Source organism: Sceloporus undulatus, chromosome 6 (assembly GCF_019175285.1).
Source record: "Sceloporus undulatus isolate JIND9_A2432 ecotype Alabama chromosome 6, SceUnd_v1.1, whole genome shotgun sequence".
Lineage (NCBI taxonomy): Eukaryota > Metazoa > Chordata > Lepidosauria > Squamata > Phrynosomatidae > Sceloporus > Sceloporus undulatus.
Genome location: NC_056527.1, coordinates 122,259,478 through 122,278,774, shown reverse-complemented (window position 1 = coordinate 122,278,774; position 19,297 = coordinate 122,259,478). Strand labels below are relative to the sequence as shown.

General features: G+C 45.6%; 1 protein-coding gene across 2 annotated transcripts in view; it reads left to right on the top strand.

Moving 5' to 3' along the window:
- FAM178B (family with sequence similarity 178 member B) overlaps nucleotides 1–19,297 on the top strand; it is a 126,845-nt gene that overhangs the window by 28,836 nt on the left and 78,712 nt on the right. For both annotated transcript variants that reach the window (XR_006104720.1, XM_042475999.1), the window contains exons 8-9: nucleotides 422–503; nucleotides 12,459–12,591. Coding sequence is in view for 1 of the 2 variants with exons in the window: in XM_042475999.1 (XP_042331933.1) it covers nucleotides 422–503; nucleotides 12,459–12,591 (215 nt within the window). In the remaining variant the exon portion in view is untranslated. The remainder of the gene's footprint in view (nucleotides 1–421; nucleotides 504–12,458; nucleotides 12,592–19,297) is intronic.

Below are 19,297 nucleotides of genomic sequence, written 5' to 3'. Positions count from 1 at the left end.
AACCTATTTGGAGAGAAGGTTTAGACTGGAATCTAGAGTGGGTTTATAGCCCCAATGGCATAGGAACCACCAGTTACCATTGCTTCCAGTTTCTGGTCAGGGTTCTTGAGAATGGCAGCCATCGAGCAAAGGCTCTGTTCAGCATATATGTAGCCCTTCTTCAGTATTCAGCAGTACTTCCCTTAATGTTATTTTAGAAATCTGAACCCCAGCCCTTTAAGGTAGGCCAGTAAAAAAGTGTTGCAAAAGCGGTGGAGCTCAAGACTGGCAGGGAGCAGTTCTGTCTAATATTTCCTACTAGTTAGTGAATGGCTGGCATGGGATTTGAACCCCAGGGATCTCTTTGTGCTCTGAGCTACCAGGAGATCAAGGAGCTCAACTGTTTTTCCCTTGCTGACTGTACTCTCCTTTTCTCTTGCAGCTGATAACTTTGAACCCGGACGTTTCGGCAGATGCTTTCCAAGCCCTCTGGGAAATCAGCACTCATCAGATTGCCTCCGCTGGTTAGTGTGAAGGGTCCTGTGAAGGGGTGGCCCAGTAAAAGAGGGAAAAGGGAGAGCTTGTACCTGTAAAAGGGGCACACATGCATCCTGTGTGGGATCTAGGGACTCCATGATTTAGTCTATGATTCTACAGATTCCTGCACTGCCAAGGGGTTGACTAGAACGGTGCTTGGGGGTCCCTTCCAACTCTGTGATTCTGTCTGAGGTCTTATGTGTCATCAAACTTGGGTTCTCACATGTTGTCCAGAATCCTGTTGGTGACATAGCTAGGTGTGCACATGTGGAGTTCCTTTATTCGGACAATGCGGAATGGATGTGTATCCAGCTGGAAGTGGTGAGCATGGAGTTCCATAGGTGGAAGAACCATTACAGATGTGTAATAACGCACCCAGACTATTATGTTGGTGCACTTTGCACATGTGTTTTGTGCAGTGAGCCGACAGACGTGTACATGAACTGTTCCTCATACGTTACACTACAACAGTATTCACTATAGGGATTGCATAGTGCTAGTGCTCCTTTGGCAGCTGTTTACCCTATGCTGAGCCGATGTTGAATCTCGACTATAGGATATGCTCAGGAGGAAGCCAACATCAGTCCTAGTTCTCTCCTGGTGGGATTGCCTGTATGAGAGACAACTCAAGCATATGGGTAGGACACCCTCCCTTTCAATAAGAAACTTTGCTTGTTTTGGCAAAACTTTTGGCTGCTCTCTCATTCCCCCCAATGTTTTTATTGGAGTGGCAAACGTCCGAATCCAGGTCAGAGATTCACTGCAGATGAAATGTATTGGCAACCACTCTGGATTTAAGGAGATCTAGGAAGGTGTAGCATTTTGTGCAAGAGACTGCGCGCACCAGAAGGCTGAAATTACAGGGAATTGTGGGTTGGTTTTCGGTGCCTGTGCAGGCAGCCACAGACAAGGCAGATTTCTGACGGAGCTTTAGAAGTTCTGTGTTTTCTCTCTCTTCCTCTGTTTCCTGGGAATTTGCTTACTCTAGAGAGCGTCTCATCTGCGCTCTCCCCCTTTTCTGCTTCCCTTCCAAGCTTTGAGGGGGTAAAAGAAAAAACAAAACAGAGCAGAACTTCAAACAGAAATAGACATCTAAGCTGGCACCAGACACTGAGGGAGGAGGGATCTTAATCTTCGGTTTGCTACCTCCTCATCTTCTTCTCAGTGGCAATTAAATGTGGTGCAGCAAACAAAGATTAGGATTCCAGGTGAGGAAGGAACAGCAGGAGCCCAAAAGGGTTTAAATACCTGAGATTTGGGTGCTGAGTAGCGGGACGTGAGACAGAAAGAAGAAAAGCAAAAAGAAGACTCGGGTGGCATCATAAATATTTATCTTAGCAGGGTTGTGGAAGGTTCAGCTCACATGCCACATACCTGAACACTTTTCTATGGTCCCTGACATCCTCCAGGATACCCCCAGCTCCTGATCTTTTCCCAATTTTGGAAGTTAAGAAGCTACATTTTACTCCCAGATCACCTAACATGCCAAGTAAGGCCACAAAATGAAGTACCAGTCGTTTTGCTTCCCTTTATTGTTCCCCCCCGACCAGCAGAAATACCTCCACCCCGACACAAACAGAAATGTGGAGACATTGCAGAAAATTTTATTGGGGGAGAATATTCATGGGGGGCAAAGCCCTAATTTTGTTTCCTCCTATATCTAAATCCTTGGATTCAAGCAGGTGTGGGATTTTCAACAAGTAAGACAGCATGCCTGTTGCGCATAATGTGCATATTAGTACCTCTGACCGAGTTCCTGGATATAGAGACGCAGCATCAAGTTCCACCCAGGCAGAAGTATGCTCCCCTTCCACCAAACTCACCTTCCTCCTGTGGGAGCCCACCCTTGGTGGCCATTTAGTGGCCAGTGGAGAGCAAGAAGCATCAGAGAAGCATGATGTAGTGAGATGCAGAACCACAATGTCATCAAGGAGCTCAAGAGTCCAAGAGATGCCAGAGGATGCCTTTTCACTCTGTCTCTGGCTACAGGGACATAGCCAGCCTCTTCTCCAGTGGCCCCTGCTCCCCACAGACCCCTAAATAGCTCTGTAATTTGGGCCCCTGTGGAAGGAAAGTGAATCTTGAGGGAGCAGATGGCGATTGCACAAGTGAAGTGGCGAAATCTTCCCTCGACAACAACCATAACAAGATATACTTGGGCATAAGTTGGACTGATGCCTGCGTGTGTCGCTAACAGGATGCCAGGCTGTATTTCAGGCTCTCCAACAGATACCAGAGACCGTTGAATGAATTCATCAGATGTAAATAATGATTGTTAATTACACGTTTAATTGGCTTAGTTGCACAACAGCTTGCACACCACCCGCACCGTCACTGTTCCTGCTGGATGCTCAGGACACATAGCCACAGAATGCATCAGTCTACGTTGGGAGGGGAAAGCAGTCAATATTTGTGGCATTTCTTCCCTGAATTACTGCAAGTCCCAGTGAAAGACACACACAGAGAGAGAGCTCTCCCCATGCCTTTACTGAAATGAGAATCGCAGGCCTGCTTGGAAGAAACTACCAGTAACACATGATCTTCTAAAGTTGGTTTAAATCTGCTGTGCAGACATGTGCTTTCACCAGCAGAAGGTATATATAACCTCATCTACCTTGCAGTGCTTATCTCTTGATGCGACGCCCAGGTTCTGGACCCAGACTTACTTTGGAAAGTGAATTTTGGGGGGGAGAAAACTGGTGAACTCAGCCTGATAGGTCAGGCTGATGCTTTGGCAGAACTTGACAGCATCCTCCGCTTGGCCTGTTCTCACTTTCTTTGATGCCTGCTGTCATCGGCCCTTCCCCAGAGCCAAGCAAAGGCTGCACTGCTTTCCTTCAAGCCCAAGGATGAAGGCTGTAACCCTTCTCTTCCCCTTTGAGCCGCCTTCCTTGCAGTAGGATCTGGTCTCCCGCCTCTGCCTGCAGCTAGAGGTAAACCTGCCCCCCTACAAAGACGTCTGGATTACAGAACAGCCTTTGTGTTCAATCAGCCTCTGGCTCAGCAGCTGCCCGCAGGGGAAAGCAAGGCTTGGGCTTGGGTTTTAATGATGTGTCAGGGCCTCTCCTGGCCTCCTCCATCCCTGTCTCCCCCCATCCCAGCAGAGAGAACAGCCGGGGCTTCTGTGCAGCTGCTTTTAAAGGATGGCCTGATGCAGAAAAGGCAGGGCAGAGAGCCTCTTTGTCCAGCTTGGCTGCCTGCTTGTGGGGTGCGACAGATGCTGGTGGTGCGTCACCTCTCTGAGTCGCTTTGGGCAAAGGAAAGCAAAAGGGTTTATTAAGAGTGCGGCCAACACTAGGCTCTTCACCTGTCCTGTGGGACTGACCTCAGCCTGGCTTTGGCGATGACATTTCACAGCTTGGGCCAAGCGCAAGGCATTAGGCTTGACTCTCTGCCAATACTTTGGGCAAACGGCCAGCTTTTTGAAGAGGATGGTGGAGATGGTGATGATAGTGCAACAGCTGCAGAAGATGGCAAATGCAGAGAGAGGAGGCGGAGGTGGAGGAGGAGGACAAATTGGCTTGGGCATATACATCTATTCATCCTTCATCTTATAAAAACAACCAGGGACAGGAGGTGTAACTGTGTTAAGTCTGTTGAAGCAAAGACGCCAGAGTCTTGTGACACCTTAAGGACTGACAAGTATTCTTTTGGTGTAATACTTTTGCTTACAAAAATAAAACGATCTGCAAGTGTTTTGTTCAAAAAGACAAGATTGCTCCAGACTGGTGTGTGTTAGTGATGCACTGATATATCCAATGGATTTCCATGGTCAAACGGGGATTCAAACACTGATCTCCAGAGTCATAGTCCAATGCTCAAACCTTTGCATCATGCTAGCTCTCTCATCCATTCATGTGTGTCACTAACTCAGATGATGAGGCTTTTGGCTACCTTGAAAGGGTACCTTTGAATTAAATGCAGCATGGACACTTTTCATCCATCCTGACTGTGAAGCCTGTCAACACTTGCAGTCTTCTTATTGCTCCCCTCTTTCTGTTGTTGCTCCATGTCGATGGGAGATAGCTCAAAGCAGTCCAGCTGGAATGAAAAAGAATAAGGTCTGTCTGTATCTTCAAACACTCAAATGCTCTGTGTAGACCAAGCATGATTGTATCCAAGGTGGATTGCTCCAGTTCGTTGGTAGTGCGCTGTGGGGAGCATGCAACCACCGAGAACATTAGAAACAAGCAAACCCAAGAAGCCTGAGGCCAAAGTTATCAACAGCTAGATTTATAGAGAAATCACTGTGGGGAGCAGACTTCTCTCCTTCCCATTTCTCCATTTATCTATCCCCTTTTGCCTCTGGATTGGCAACTGGGCTAAGAGTGGGACAGATTTTTATCAGCTTTGCTCAGATCTGGAACTTGAGGTCTCTTCAGAAGAGAAGGTAGAGGTGGACCTCCATCAGATGTCCGCCTTGACAGTGATCTTCAAGAATACTTCAGCTACAGAACTAGAGAGCTTTCTAATTTGGTTTTCTGGCTGGTTCTCAGACCCCAAGCCCTGTCTCCTCCAGGGCTGCAGGAGAGAAAAGATGGTGCACCACACAAAAACTTCAAAGCCACTGGTGAAATACTTGCCTGGAGACATACATGTCTTCTTGGGGGGGAGAAAGATACAGTTGGCCCTCTGCATCCACAGATTCTTTATCCATGGATTCAACCATCCATGGCATGAAAATATATTTTTAAAAATGTATACATTCCCAAAAGCAAGCCTTGATTTGCCATTTTATTGAAGGGACACCAGCTTACTATGCCACTGTATTTAATGGGGCTTGAGCATCCATGGATTTTGGTATCCATGGAGAATCCTGAACCAAACTCCAGTGGATACTGAGGGCCCACTGTACTTATGTAAGCTCTTTTCATGTGCTTCCATATTGCTTTCTTGAGAAGGGGAAATGGGACAGTTTTGTCTCCTGTTTCCTGCAACAAGAAGACTCCATCTTTCCTTCACAGCTCATCCCAATGCACATCCTTGCTTTCCTAACAGTTTTCTTTTCCTTTTCAGGCTCACATATCTATCCTTGCTACCTCATTCCCCTCCACTCCCATTTTGTTGCTGTTGTTGCTCAGAATGGACCCTTTTCTATCTTCCAGCACACTTTTGATGGAAGGAGAAAATGAGCCACAAAAAAGAGCCTTCCTTTTCTTGCCGTTTGCGGAGCTGGGGAAACAAAAATCACTTCCAGCGGAGCGCACTGGCTTTCCCACTGATGCCACCAGTGGAGCGTATATTTTCTGACATGCAGGAACCGGGAGGGTTGGAGAGTCCAAAAAAGCATGGAACCAGGAGAGAAAGGGAGAGAGTGGCAAGGCCTCACGCAGCTCTAGAGAGGAAAGGGAACATCTGGCGTGAATCAGCACTAGGGAGGTAGAAGAGCAAAGAACACAAAAGGGTTTGGGAGAGGATTTGGAGAAGGTCAAAGGCTGGGATTTGGACAGTGGGGGGAGGGCAAGGGAAGGGAAGGGAAGGGTGGGACGTGAGGTTTGGGGCAGCAAAAAACACTGCGGCCACTTCCTTCCTCCTCAGCATGTGTGGGCCAGATGATGCTCAGGTGGTGGGAGTGAACAGCCATGTCCTTGGCGGCGTGGAGTGAGGGACGTGGCCCTTTGGCTACTGCTGAATTTCTGCACTCCTAAGGGACCTTCCTTAATGGTCCATTTATACCGAGAGCTATAAAATAAGCAAAGGAAGATGTAGAATATGCTGCCTCTCCCTTGTATGCTTCAAAGTGCCTTTGTGTGATTTGGGTTTTTTTGTTTTGTTTTAGGCCCCTGAGAAAGGAAGCACAAGTCCCTCACTCCCATTCTTGTTCAAAGAAATTTCCCATCTTTGCTGCCTGGAAAATTTACGTTTCCCTTGAGCTTGGCCATCTCCTGAGTGGGAAAGGCAAGGAGCCCTTCTGCACTGCATGGTTAAAGCACTATGATTCCACTCTTAACTGCTGTGGCAACAGCCTGCGGAATCCTGGGATTTGCAGTTTGGAGGAGAGGTGCTTAGAATTAACCAGAGAATTCTAGTGCCTTGGCAAACTGTACACTGATAAGCAGTATAGAAATGAACTTGCTATTGCTATTGCAGCCATAGCGGTTAAAGTGGAATCATAGTGTTATAAGTGTGTAGTGTGAAACAGTGCAAGGAAACATCTCTTCTGAATGAGCCAAAGGGGATGGAAAGCACTGGGTACACAATAGTAACGCTTCCTATTTCACCTTCATTCATGCCATGTTCAGAACTGCTGTGGGATGTGAGAATTTCAAATGTGCAAATGAACAAGGGGTGCAGCACAATGGGACCTTCTGCCCAGACCTCATTGAAATGAATGAACCAGGGCATCTCCTGTTCAGTTCAATGGGGGTCTGTCCCACCAACTTCATAGCTGGATTGTGACCACTGACCATGATGGTAGTGGTGGGGTTCTGGGAATTCACGTCCAAACTGTCCTCCCTATCTGAGGAAGCATTAAATGTATGAACTATCATGCTGCCAACTTCTTTCTTTCAGATAGTCTCAAAGGTACTACAAGATCTCCCTACACACCTTTTCCAAGTTTGTGTTACAGTGCTCTCCACAAGTTGTTTTTGACTGTTTCTCATTCTTTGGTGCCCATAAGCTCCTGCTCTTTCATACATATCTTACCAGTAATGTTTCAACGGCGAGAGAAAAGTTGTCCTTCTTACCATAGGACCACATTGGGAAAACCACAAGCTAGTTTAGAAAAACCTTTGGGAGAATCTTAGTGCAGATCCAAGGAATTGCTACAAAAATCCCTATCTCAGAGCTGTATTTCAAGACCTCATATTTGCTGCCAGAGATACATCAGCCTCCTATAGCCTCCCAAGAGAGATGGCCTGCTCTGGTTAGAGCTGTGTGGGTGGACACTTGGACTCATCCATCAGATATGAATGTAGCTGAGAGGCATGGAGACCATTTGATGGCTTTATCAGAAGGAGAAGAAGGGACTTGGCTTTCTATCCGGCTCCCGTTCTTTGGTTTTGAGAAAGCAGCTTCCTTTCCTCCAGCATATTGGGAGGAGTGGGCACGCTTACCAGGCTCTGCTCCTTTTCTGGCTTTCATAAACTTCACCATGGGGCTATTGCTCTTGCATCGAATGAGGAACAGTGGCAATAAACATTCGGAAAATAATGGCTTAGCACAGCTGGGGAAGCCATTAGAGCCAGCCAGCGCGCTTCAGCTCAGAGCCACCCATGTGGCTTGCAAGTTGGCTCCATGCGGATATCAAGGCCCAAGGCAAACTCGAGGTGTAATTTTGGGGCACAAATTAGGATGACGTACCGTCCCCGATACGTCGATCGATCCATCGTAGGGCCTTATTTGGCCATAGTCCAGCTCCCTACAGCGCAGAAGCAAAATTCCTCAAATGTGGTGTTGCTGCTGGGGTACTTTGCTGCTCACAGGCTTTTCAGAAGGTTCATCATAGGAGGCAGCCATCTTCTCAAAGATGCTACTACTTTAGAAGACTACGTGGTGCTTCTCTATCTCTAGAAGTTGCAAGCAGCACATGTTGCCTGCTGGTCCCGATTTTCTAATCGGATTGTACAGTCCGTCCTCCATACCCACAGATTTTTTGATCCATGGATTCAAATATGCACAGCTTGAAAATATTCCAAAAATATAAAAACCTTGTTTTTGTCATTTTATACAAAGGACACCATTTTACTCTGCCATTGTATTTAATGGGACTTGAGTATCCAATGATTTTGTTATCCACTGAGGGTCCTAGAACCAAAACCCAGCAGATACCAAGGACCTGCTGTGTTTAATTTTTGTCCCAGTTTGTTGAGGTTGCTTCTAAGCATCTGTCTAGGGCAGAATATACCCTGAAAAGCCCTGGTAACCTCTCGTTTGGATTTCTGCAATGCGCTCTACATGGGGCAACCCTTGTACCATACCCGGAAGCTGCAACTTGTGCAGAATATGGCAGCCCGTCTGGTCACTGGCACTGCCAGGGCCAGTCATATAACACCAGTCCTTAAAGACTTACATTGGCTGCCTATTCGCTTCCGGGCACAATACAAGGTGTTGGTAATTACCTATAAAGCCCTAAATGGCTTGGGCCCAGGGTACCTGGAGGACTGCCTCTCCCCGTACAATCCACCCCGCGCACTCTGATCTTCAGGGCAGCTATTGTTAAGAGTTCCAGAGGTGAAATATAATTCCACCTCTAGGAGGGCTTTTTCCATCTTAGCCCCCAGCCTCTGGAACGCGCTGCCCTTCGAGCTCCGCTCAGCCACCTCCCTACCCCAATTCAGGAAGGGGCTAAAAACCCATTTATTCGAACAAGCCTACCCTGACCAGTAATTCTCCCCTCTCCCATGTCAGCATTGTTTTGCCGGCATGATCATTTTATTATTTTTATTGAATTGTTTTTAATGTATTTTATATGATTCTGTTTATTTGTATTGTTATTTACTGTTGTTCACTGCCCTGATTTTCAGAAGGGCGGTATACAAATAAAATTTTATTATTATTATATTATATTAAAGGGGAAATTGGAAGTGATTTCCATTTGTATCTCTGCATTTGAAGAACCCCCCCTTCCTCCAAGTTGAAATCACATCAAAGGGGGTCAAAAAGGTTAAACTGCCCCCCCAGCAACCAGAGGGCATAGGGGTCTTTTTCAGGTATTAAAAAATGGGGGACATATGGGGACATGCATCTCTGTCAGGTCTAGGTTCAGCTTCCTTACCGTAGTTTCTAAATTAGTACATCTCTCCTGAGACCCCTCCAGATGTGTCCTACTGCAACATCCATTATCCCCAAATCAGCATTGATCATGCAGACCAGGGATAACTGATGCTGTAGTTCAAACTTTCTGGAGGTTATCTAGTGGGAGAAGGGTGGTTTCTGTTTCTAGCACATGTCTTTGTAAATACAGGCACACTGTGGCACCAAGCCGTGTTCAGGCTGCCACTTCCCATCCTGATGCATGTACATTTTGATCTTTGGATAACATGTTATAGGGCAATTTATGTTTCCCCTGCAAACCCCCCCCCCCAATATATCTTACCAAAAGAACAAATGTTGTTTGGTTTTCCAGTATAAATGGAGAGCAGGCTAACAGAGTAGATAAATAAAGTATCAGGCAGGTAGAGCAGAGCTTTCAGCAAAGTGTAGTAATAGAGGGCAGTGACCCTCCTTGCAGAAACAGGGATATTGCTAATATGCCCCTATTTCCCTCCCTAATATATTGGAAGATATGGAAGGTGAAACGGAGGTTTGAAGGTGATGTATGTCTTATGTGCTCCACAAAACCTTATCACTTCAGTGCCATTTTAACCACCCAGGCCTCCCTCAGGGATCTTGGTATTGTTATTCCGATCGGTGAAGTATGGAGAATGGTTCCTTAATGATCCCTAGCACAGCGCCAGTCATATAGGACCAATTTTTCAGCTTCTGTTGTTGTTGCTGTTCTAGGAAGAAGGTGTGCCTTTTAAAAGCAATCTGCATTGTAGATATGCCCTTAGTCAAATGAAGTGTCAAAAAAGGAAAATGGAAAAGAGGAAGGAAGGAAGGAAGGAAGGAAGGAAGGAAGGAAGGAGAGAGGCAGAGAGAAATGAAAGTGTATAAAAATTTTCTTTGGAGTATGAGTGTGCATGCATGCCTTCAAGTCACCTGTCAACTTATGGCGACCCCAATGATTTCCTTGGGTTTTCTTAGACAAGGGATACTCAGAGACGGCTTTGCCAGTTCCTTGGTCTGAAATATAACCAATGGCACCTGCTATTCTTTGGTGGTCTCTCATCCAAGTACAGTACTAATCAAGTTTGACTCTGCTTAGCTTCCAAGATCAGATGGGATCTGGCGCCTTTACGGTACTTAGGCATCTCACATCACCATCTAGATAGCTTGGCGACCTGGGAGTTGTCAACCCAAAAAGGAAATTTTCCAAGTGCCGAATAAACTCTTTCCTTCTTAGGCCTCATTCCCACTACCTTTTAATCCGCATCGCAAATCGGTTTGAACTAGTTTAAATGACCACAGTTCGCACTTGAATTGAATTGCTGAAGCAATTCGGAGAGAGGGGCCATGCACTAGACGGATTTAACTCGCGTCTTTTTGACACTGATTTTTTCCCCACGTCTTTTTGGATAAACCAATTCTGCGCAAGTGTGAACCAGATGTGGATCAGAATCGATTTAAATTTGCCCTTTGGCAGCTGGAGGGGGTCCATTTTAAATCGATTTGTTCGTCAATGTGAACCACAAGTAAGTTATTTTATTTTATTGTGCAGCAAGAAAATGCAGTTGGGGCAAATGTAGCGTGAACCACGCTCCGCTGCCAAACTGATCCATCGATTTGGATCGCAAAGCTGTTTATTTGTAAGTGGGAATCCGGCCTTATAGGTTCTTTGGGTGAGCTATACTCGAGAGGGCAAGAGGGTCCTCCACACCAGACTCATCTCTGCACAAATGCCCATCGTCCTGCAAATCGGCCCTGTCTCCTCTCAAAGCACCAGCGCCTCCCAGTCCAGCCATCTGCCTCGCAGACCCACAGCTGGGACAACCGTGTCTCCTACATCTGGCTCCGTCACTCCTTGATCTCTTTCCTTTTGTGCCAAGCCTCCCACTCGCACCACAGCACACAAGGGCTCTTTTGTGTGCATGCACAACCACTGGCAGGTCTCCCTCCCGTCCTCTGCGCTCCCTCCAGATCCCCAGTTGCAACACACCCTGTCTTTGCCGAAACACTCTCACTGCCTTTCTTTGCAGCCGACTCACAACCAAATTGCTCGGGACACGGCCCAGCCAGGCGTCAGGTAATTGTGAGGTGAAGAGGGAAAAGCCTGTCTTCTTCCAAAACAGAGTTTCCTTTCCCTCTCCTAAGTTGTAATTAGGGGAGCAGTTCAGCTTTCTTTTTTCAGTGCAACAACAGTTGCAAATGGCTTACAAAGAAGGCTGTGGTTTTGGCCGGCGATCAAGATAGACAATTATGAGATGTGAGCAGGATTTGAGTCACTCTCTCAGCCCACCCGCTTATCTATTTGCACACCAGAAGAGCAGAAAGATGGACCCAGGGGACCCCCTGATCTTGTGTGTGCAAAGTGTTGTGTCTGTCTTTCCTTGAGGTCATCCAGTTACATGGCTGCAGTTCAATGAGCCACTAGTCAGTGGCTAACCAGGATGGAAAATATTCATTTGCAGATTGAATTTCCCTTATCCAAAACGCTTGGGGCTAGAAGCGTTTTGGATTTAGGAATATTTGCAAATGCATAATGAGGTATCTCAGAGATTTACCGTCTTGCAGACCGTATTTCTGCAATAGGGGCTGAAGACCTTGAATGCAAAATTCCCAGTACTTTTGACAAATGGCCATTTGCAACACTCTTTTGAGGAAAGTCTCAGCAGCTGAACCAGAGTAAACGTGATGCAAGTTTGTATGGCAGATCTGGCCGCAAAGAGGTGCCCTCGGCAGTGTTTCCTGTGATGTCTAGGAATAAATTGCAAAGACGTTTGACCTCCCCTGGCTTGTCACTTGAAACGGCATGTCAGAGTGCTTATTCACAAGTGGATTTAGGGTGCTTCAAAATGAGGCACTGATTGTGAAATTGCCCAGCCCTGCTCACATAATTTTAAAGATGCACATGTCCAGATACTGCTACCTTTTGTTCATAACCTTCCAATGTTTCCCAACGTTTTCTTCTGTTTTTTTTTCTTGTTTGCTGCTACATACACATACACATTTAGTAAGTAACAATGAAACAGCTGCACAGTGTGTTATCATGGAAGGTCTAGAAGCCTTCATCTGCAGGAATACCTACTACCAGATGGGCTAAGTACTCCAGCCTGCTTAAAATGCTCTGGACCAGTAAGCTTTTCCAGTACTCTATTAGCACAAGAGAATGGATATTAAGATCTGTTCCTGCCTACTGCAGCCTGGTGGTCTCAAAACCCTTTTCTTCTTACCCACAGATAAAACCAGCACAGCTCTTTGGTGCCCAGAGCTGAAAGACATCACCCAAGTCTTCTGCAATTTAGGAGCCTCTACCACCGGCTTGTACCCAGCTGGGCTTTTCCATACAGAATTCAGCTCTAAAAACATGGAGTGAGTGTCATTTTTATCTTTCTGGAGCAGGCCTGAGTTTAATCCTCTTCTGTCTTTCCAATGTATAAATGTTTGTTGATCTGCAGTAGGGATCCAGGGAAGCACAGGCTCTGGGGCTGAATCTCATTCTCCTGAGGTTTCCAGTTCATCCCTCTGTGCATCCCTAGATAGCCATGCCCCATGGCCAATTTCCCAGATTTTATCCAAATTTTGCTCCCCGTTCTTAAGGTTGGAATGCCTTGTCTAAGGCTGAGAGTGAATTTGAACTGAGCAGTTATCACAGTTTGATGCCACTTTAATTGCCGCATCTCTGTTCTACAGAACCCTATGACCTGTAGTTTACGTGAGGACTTTAGAATTGCCTCTTAGGATGCATCCACACTGCAGAAATAATCCAGTTTGACACCTCTTTAACTGCCATGGCTCAGTGCTATGGAATTCTGGGAATTGTAGTTTTGTCAGAGAGCTCTGGTGCCACAACAAACTACAGTTCTCAGAATTGAGAAAGTCCTTTCATGCATCCTCAAAGGGTGGTAACCTGGTTACCTGTTACCTGGTTGCTTGACAAGCAACAACCCTTGGCAACCTCTCTCATAAAAGTCTGGACTTGATTCCCTTTGTGTTTAACCGTGTTTTGGGGTAACTAGCCACTTCTTTTTCCTGAGAGTGTCCCTGGGTTTTAACAGCTCTTGGGCAGGCAGGCACAACATGGCCTTCTTCATGATGGAAATAACCGAGCGTATGAAATTTGGCCAATGCCGACGAGGAAGAAGGTCTTTGCACCTTGCTTCGTTTTGCTGAGTACAGCAATCTCTGCTGGTTTATTCATATTTAAGACAGGAAAAACAACAACATGAGGTTGACAAAACTGCGTGGTAGAGAAAGCAAAACTGACATGTTTCCCCATCCTTGGCCTGTAAATCTTTAGAGGATACTGCAGGAAAATAAATCTGAAGATAGGAAGGTGAAGCCGACAAAGGAACAAATTGAATCCAATCCAAGGTAGCAGGACCCGGATTTTTGTTTCTTTGTTTCAGTAATTGTCGACACCTTCACAGGTTGTTTTCTGCAGGGCATTTCTAACCCTGCTCCAGCCAAAAATCGGTTGGGCCATTGGGAATAGTATAAACTTGTTCTTGCTTCAGAATTGGTTTGTGCTACCTGCTACCAGAGGCATTATATGTATAATATACAGGTGTGTCAATATCTGTGGACAGTGTGTTGTGACATATCTGTGCTCCTTTACAAAAGAAAACTTTTATCAAATGTGTAATTAGACCGCTGGAATGGTTAGGCAAAGGGATGGGTTTCCTTGTGCAGATGAAATGTCATAAATAGAGACTAAGGTTATTCAGATGATGAAAATAATCCAGGATGAATCCAGGTTGAATCTTTGTTGTTCACATACATCCTGAAGGCACCCGATTATGCTTTTGGGGGGGGGGGCTACCCAAAAAAAAAAAAAACCATTATCGGTATCCCCCCCCCCCCCCCCAAGTTTTTCTAAAAGATTCGCATCATCGGCAATGTGAATGGCAACTGATGGGATAATTCGGGATTGAAGTCTGCATGCCTTGAATGTGTTTTGAATACATTTGGATCGGTGACTCCATTTTTATGGCACAGGAGCAACCAAACTCGAAGAGATGTGATTCCAATCAAAAAAATAACGTGTACAAGAATGACTCCTTAGAGAAGCATCTCTTCAAAAGTATTTTAATGCTACTAATTTTAATGTTTTCAAAAAAACACCCTTATTTCCACCGCTTATATTCTATGGCCAGCATAACCTTTCCAGGGACTGCTGGTTTTTGTCGGTGCCGCCACTACGTCCGCCTCTTCTTCTCCTTCCTCTTCCTTCTCCTTCTCCTTCAGTCCTTACCTTATTGCAAGGTGAAAACATTTTTAAAATCATATGCACAAACTCAGGGCATCCGCGCATTGAAATTCCTTGTGTTCACTGTGAAGGGAATACATTATGCAGCTCACGCACATGATGCCAAGATGATTTGATTAGCTGATTGTGAGCACTTAACACCAAGTAGGAGTAGTAACAGTTTATGTGCGGATATGCTATCTGTGTTAGGTGAGGTACTCTCTGGGCTAATTAAATACTCTAGAGCAATAATGGAAGGGAGGAGAAGATGAGATGGAGTAGGGGATGCAGGGCTGAGATTCAGCAGGAGGTGTGAAGAAAACATCTCACCTTCCGTACTGAGGCCAGCCTTGAGTCCAAATCGCATTATGCGCTGAGAGACTAAGGATTATGCAGAACTTGGAAAATTACTTTTTCCTAGAATCCCCCGGCCAGCAAGATACTAATGTCAGCTTTTGTGCGCGCTTCAGTGTCTGTCTCCCTGATGACGTATCAAATCGTTCTTCTGTCGCCATTTCCTTCCACGTGCAAAAATATGCAACACGTCACTAGGACTGACTGGCTTTCATACTGGAGGATTGGAACGTAACTAGTATAACACCGTTAAAAAAAAGGATTGTGGATATGGGGGGAAAGTAGAAATGACCAGCCATTTCCCCTTTTACAGTATGTCTTTGCATGCTAAATTGTCAGAGGTGTTATCAAAGATGAAATTGTCAGGCATCTGAAATGGGTGGGTAGTCGTGCATCCCTTTTTTTTGCAGCTCATGCAGAACTCACTGCAATCCACGATGTTGAAATTGCAGCCAATTTCTTTGGCAGTTTCCCTTCTGCTCCTTCCTTTGTGATGGAAAGGAAAAGTTGCTCTATCCTGCAGTGTCTATGGTGCTGGGGGGGGGGTACTCTGGAAGCCCCTTGAATTTTGTGGAACCCTCGAATTTTATTGCTAGTTACACTGGCTGCAAAAGTGGGGACAGCAGAGGGATGTAGCATCTGAAGGTTTTCAGGGGCTTTGCAGTATCCCAAATTTGTCCACCCCTCATATGGAAGGACAAGCTCTGCTGAAAAAGAATCAACATGGCTTCTGCAGAGATAAGCCTCAGCTGGCTAATCTTTAGACTTTAGAGAATGCCAATGCGCATAAAGGTGGTCTGTTAGACATTCTTTACCTAGGTTTCCAAGGATGTTTGTCAAGGTAGCTCACAAAGAGCATCTGGGCAAACCTAGTGGTCATGGAATAAGAAAAGGAGAGCTCTCTTAGCAGTAATGGGCAAACTGCAGTCCAAAGGCCACATGCAACACCTGAATCCAATTTCTGTGACAAAAACAGAAAATGGGGAGCATTGTCTACCATTTCTGTGTTGCAGATCACACCTTCTTGGCCCTGATACGCAGAAGAAAAGGTGCAGCCAGGCTTTGAAGACACAAGGTTGAAACAGGACGTCTTGTTCCACCCTTAAGTTTTCAGTGCGGAAATTCTTTTAACACATACCAACTGGTCTGGGGTGCATACAAGTTTGGTGACTCTCAGCAGGATTTGGCATTAGGGAAAGCGATGGCAAAGTTGCTTCACTGAGTGGCGAACTTGATTTTCAGCCTCCTGCTCACCGCAGCATCGGTACGCTGCCAGAAATGGGTTGGCAGCGTAGCAAAGGCAGGCTGCACTGAGCCTGGCATGTCGAGAAGCAATCACCCCGAGTGCTTCTCCCACCTGCCAAATTGGATTGCATGAAGTGGTGCTTAGCATTTTCTGCCTTCTCCTCATTTAATCTTTTATCAGAAGCCTTGAGGGCTAGAAACCTGTTGTTGTTTATTGCCTCCAAGTCATCTTCAATGAAGGACTACTCTGTGAAATGAGGGACATCCAAGTCACCCTATCCTCCACTGCCCTACTTATCTCTTGCAAATTCATGGCCATGACGTGGCCTCTCTGGTTGAATCTATCCATCTGGTGCACAATTTTCCTCTTTTCCTATAGCCCCCAACTTTACCAAGCATTATTGTCTTTTCTACCTCAGTTTAGTCATCTTGGCTTCTAGGAAAAGGCCAGGCTTGATTTGCTCTAGGACCCATTTATTGGTCTTTTTAGCAGTCCATGGTATCTGTAGAACTGTCCCTCAGGACCACAGTTCAAATTGAAATGGTTCCTATCAATAGTTTTTTGTGGGTTTTTTGGGCTGTGTGGCCATGTTCTAGCAGAGTTTCTTCCTGACGTTTTGCCAGCATCTGTGGCTGCCTTCAGAGAATGTTTCCTTTCTTCCTTATCCAGCTTTCGCAACCATACATAGAAATGGGAAACACTTATGATGTGAACCATCCTAACATTAGTATTCAGTTATATATTTTTATATAAGGCTATAAATCTTGTCCAGTTCTTTCATAGCTGCCCTTCCCATTCCTAGTTTTCTGCTTGCTTGACAGCAGTTTCCATTCTGATCAGTGTTTGATCCGGGATGCGGGAAATCTTTGACTATTTCAGTTTCCTCATTATCTAGGTTGAATTTACGTAGATCCTACTTTTCCAATTGGTCACCCAACATCCCTTTCTCCAGCCTCAAAGGCCATCTCCAAGGGTCTAGTCCAGCTTTAAAAGGTAAAGGTAAAGGTAGTGAATGTCTAGTCGTAACCGACTGTAAGGAGTGGTGCTCATCTCAGTTTCTAAGCCAACGTTGTCCAAAGACAAATCCAGTGTTCATGTAGCCAGCATGACTGCACCAAACACTGTTACCTTCCCACTGAAGTGGTACCTGTTTATCTACTTGCATTTGCATGCTTTCAAACTGCTAGGTTGGCAGAAGCTGGGACTAGGGACAGGAGCTCACCCCATCATGCTGCACGCAGGTCTCAAACTACCAACCTCCCGATCATCCAATCATCAGAATTGGCATCTTAACCACTAAGCCAGGGATAAATGAGCATCCCTGTCACTGCCAAAGAGCTGGAGTTTAGAGCTGAGTGATACTGGAAGGACTAGGTATACAGGGATGGCCAGAACCCTAGGCTATAGGCCGCTATGTGAGGCCAGGATAGAAGCAGGATGAGCAAGATTGTGAAGTGGGAAGCCTTTCCTGGCATCTGTCTCCAGCTGGCTGCTTTCAATCCTTTGCTTTCATGAGCTGCCAGTTCCCGAACATTGTTTGAACCAGAGTAGGCTGTAAATCCCGAAGGTGGAACCAAAGCCCTCACGGGGGAGAGAGGATCACTGCCGATGTAAATCATCCTCTTTTAACTCACCTCTTCCAACTCTTAATGTCTAGCAGGGGGAAAGAAAACAAAAGCAGTTATCCAGCTAAGTAATCCCACTACAGGCACGCAGGCGCACATGCCCATGCACACACACACTTTATGTTCAACCACATCAGGGTGCTAATTAAACAGCAAAGAAGGAAGAAAATTACAGGAGGCAGCTGGAAGGAGAAGATAACCAGGTTCATAATGCTAGCCACAAAAGCCAAGGGGAAGAGGATGAGCAAAGGGCTTGGATGCGCTGAGAGGCCATTGTGGGTGCGCTTGATCCTGAGAGTGGTCAGAAGTTTCTGACCTAGAAACCATACTGCCCAGATGGTGCTCATGGCTGTAGCCCAGGGCCTGGCCCATGACCAGGTGCAGTCACAGCTGGAAAAGTCCACTTTCTTTTGGACAATGCTCTCCGAATCCTGCCTCCACTGAAAAACATGTACTGCAACAATTCTGGCAGAGGGAGTCTGCAAATCATCATCCACAGTGCTGGGTGTACTTGATGTCCTCCTTGTTTCTGTGAGACTAATGAGACCAGTTCTCTTCAATGGGAGGCAAATGATGTTTTAAAGAAAGAGAGTTGACAGTGATTGGGAGAAGGGCTCTTGGAGGTCCACCGGTCTTCTTCAACACTTTCTCCTTCTGGGAGTATTTATTGTACTGTACTGTACTGTGCAGAGCCGACATGACACAGTGCTTTGAGCATTAGAAAATCCCAAAGTTAAAAAGTGGCGTGATTTTTTGGCTTTCTGCATGGGTTAATGTCGGGTTAATGTCAAAATCTCCCGACATGTCTGAAAACAAGCCCACTCCTGAGGGATATTTCCAGGATTCAAACTCCATTTATCCATGGGATTTGGGCACTTTGCCTCTCATGTGATAAACTCCATAGTGCAAAAGTGCTGTTCCATTAATGAACTCGAACATGATAACACTGAATGAATTAACGGAGAGAAGCGGAAAGAAGAGAAGGATGCTTTTTTGTTCTAAATTAAAAAGAAATCCACTCAAGGGTGGGAATAAAATGTGGCAGCTGGTGCTAGGAATTGTTGGGAAATAGTTCAAGATGCCAAAGGCATTGCTTGGATGTTTGAAAACAGAAGCACAGCAACAAATGCCAAACATAGGGCCATCTTCTCCATCTGAAGGCCCTATGTTTAGCTGCATTCCTCACAACAGCTGTAGGAAAAATGTTTTTTTTTCTGAGTAACAGTGTATTGTTATGAACTAACCCTGTTGTAATCCAAAATTATTTTGGGTCTTGTGAATGGTCAAGAGTCATTAGCTTTGCAAAAGGTCCACTCCTGTTGAAGACAAACACGGAAATACATCCTTTAAAATATATTGCGGCTCGGCTACCTGCATTTTGGATTCTCCTTGGCATTGTCGCTGGCGTTGAATGTCACAATGAAGATCTGCTCTTCAAAGTCTAGCACTACTCCACCATTCTGTTATAAATTACAGAACTGCAGTTACTTTTCCTTTGCTGCCAAGATGAAGTATGATGCCTTTTCCACGTTTACGTCTCGCTAGTTTCCACCCCAATTGGAGGATGCTGCATAACTCAGATGTTTTTAGGGGGAAAAGAAGAGG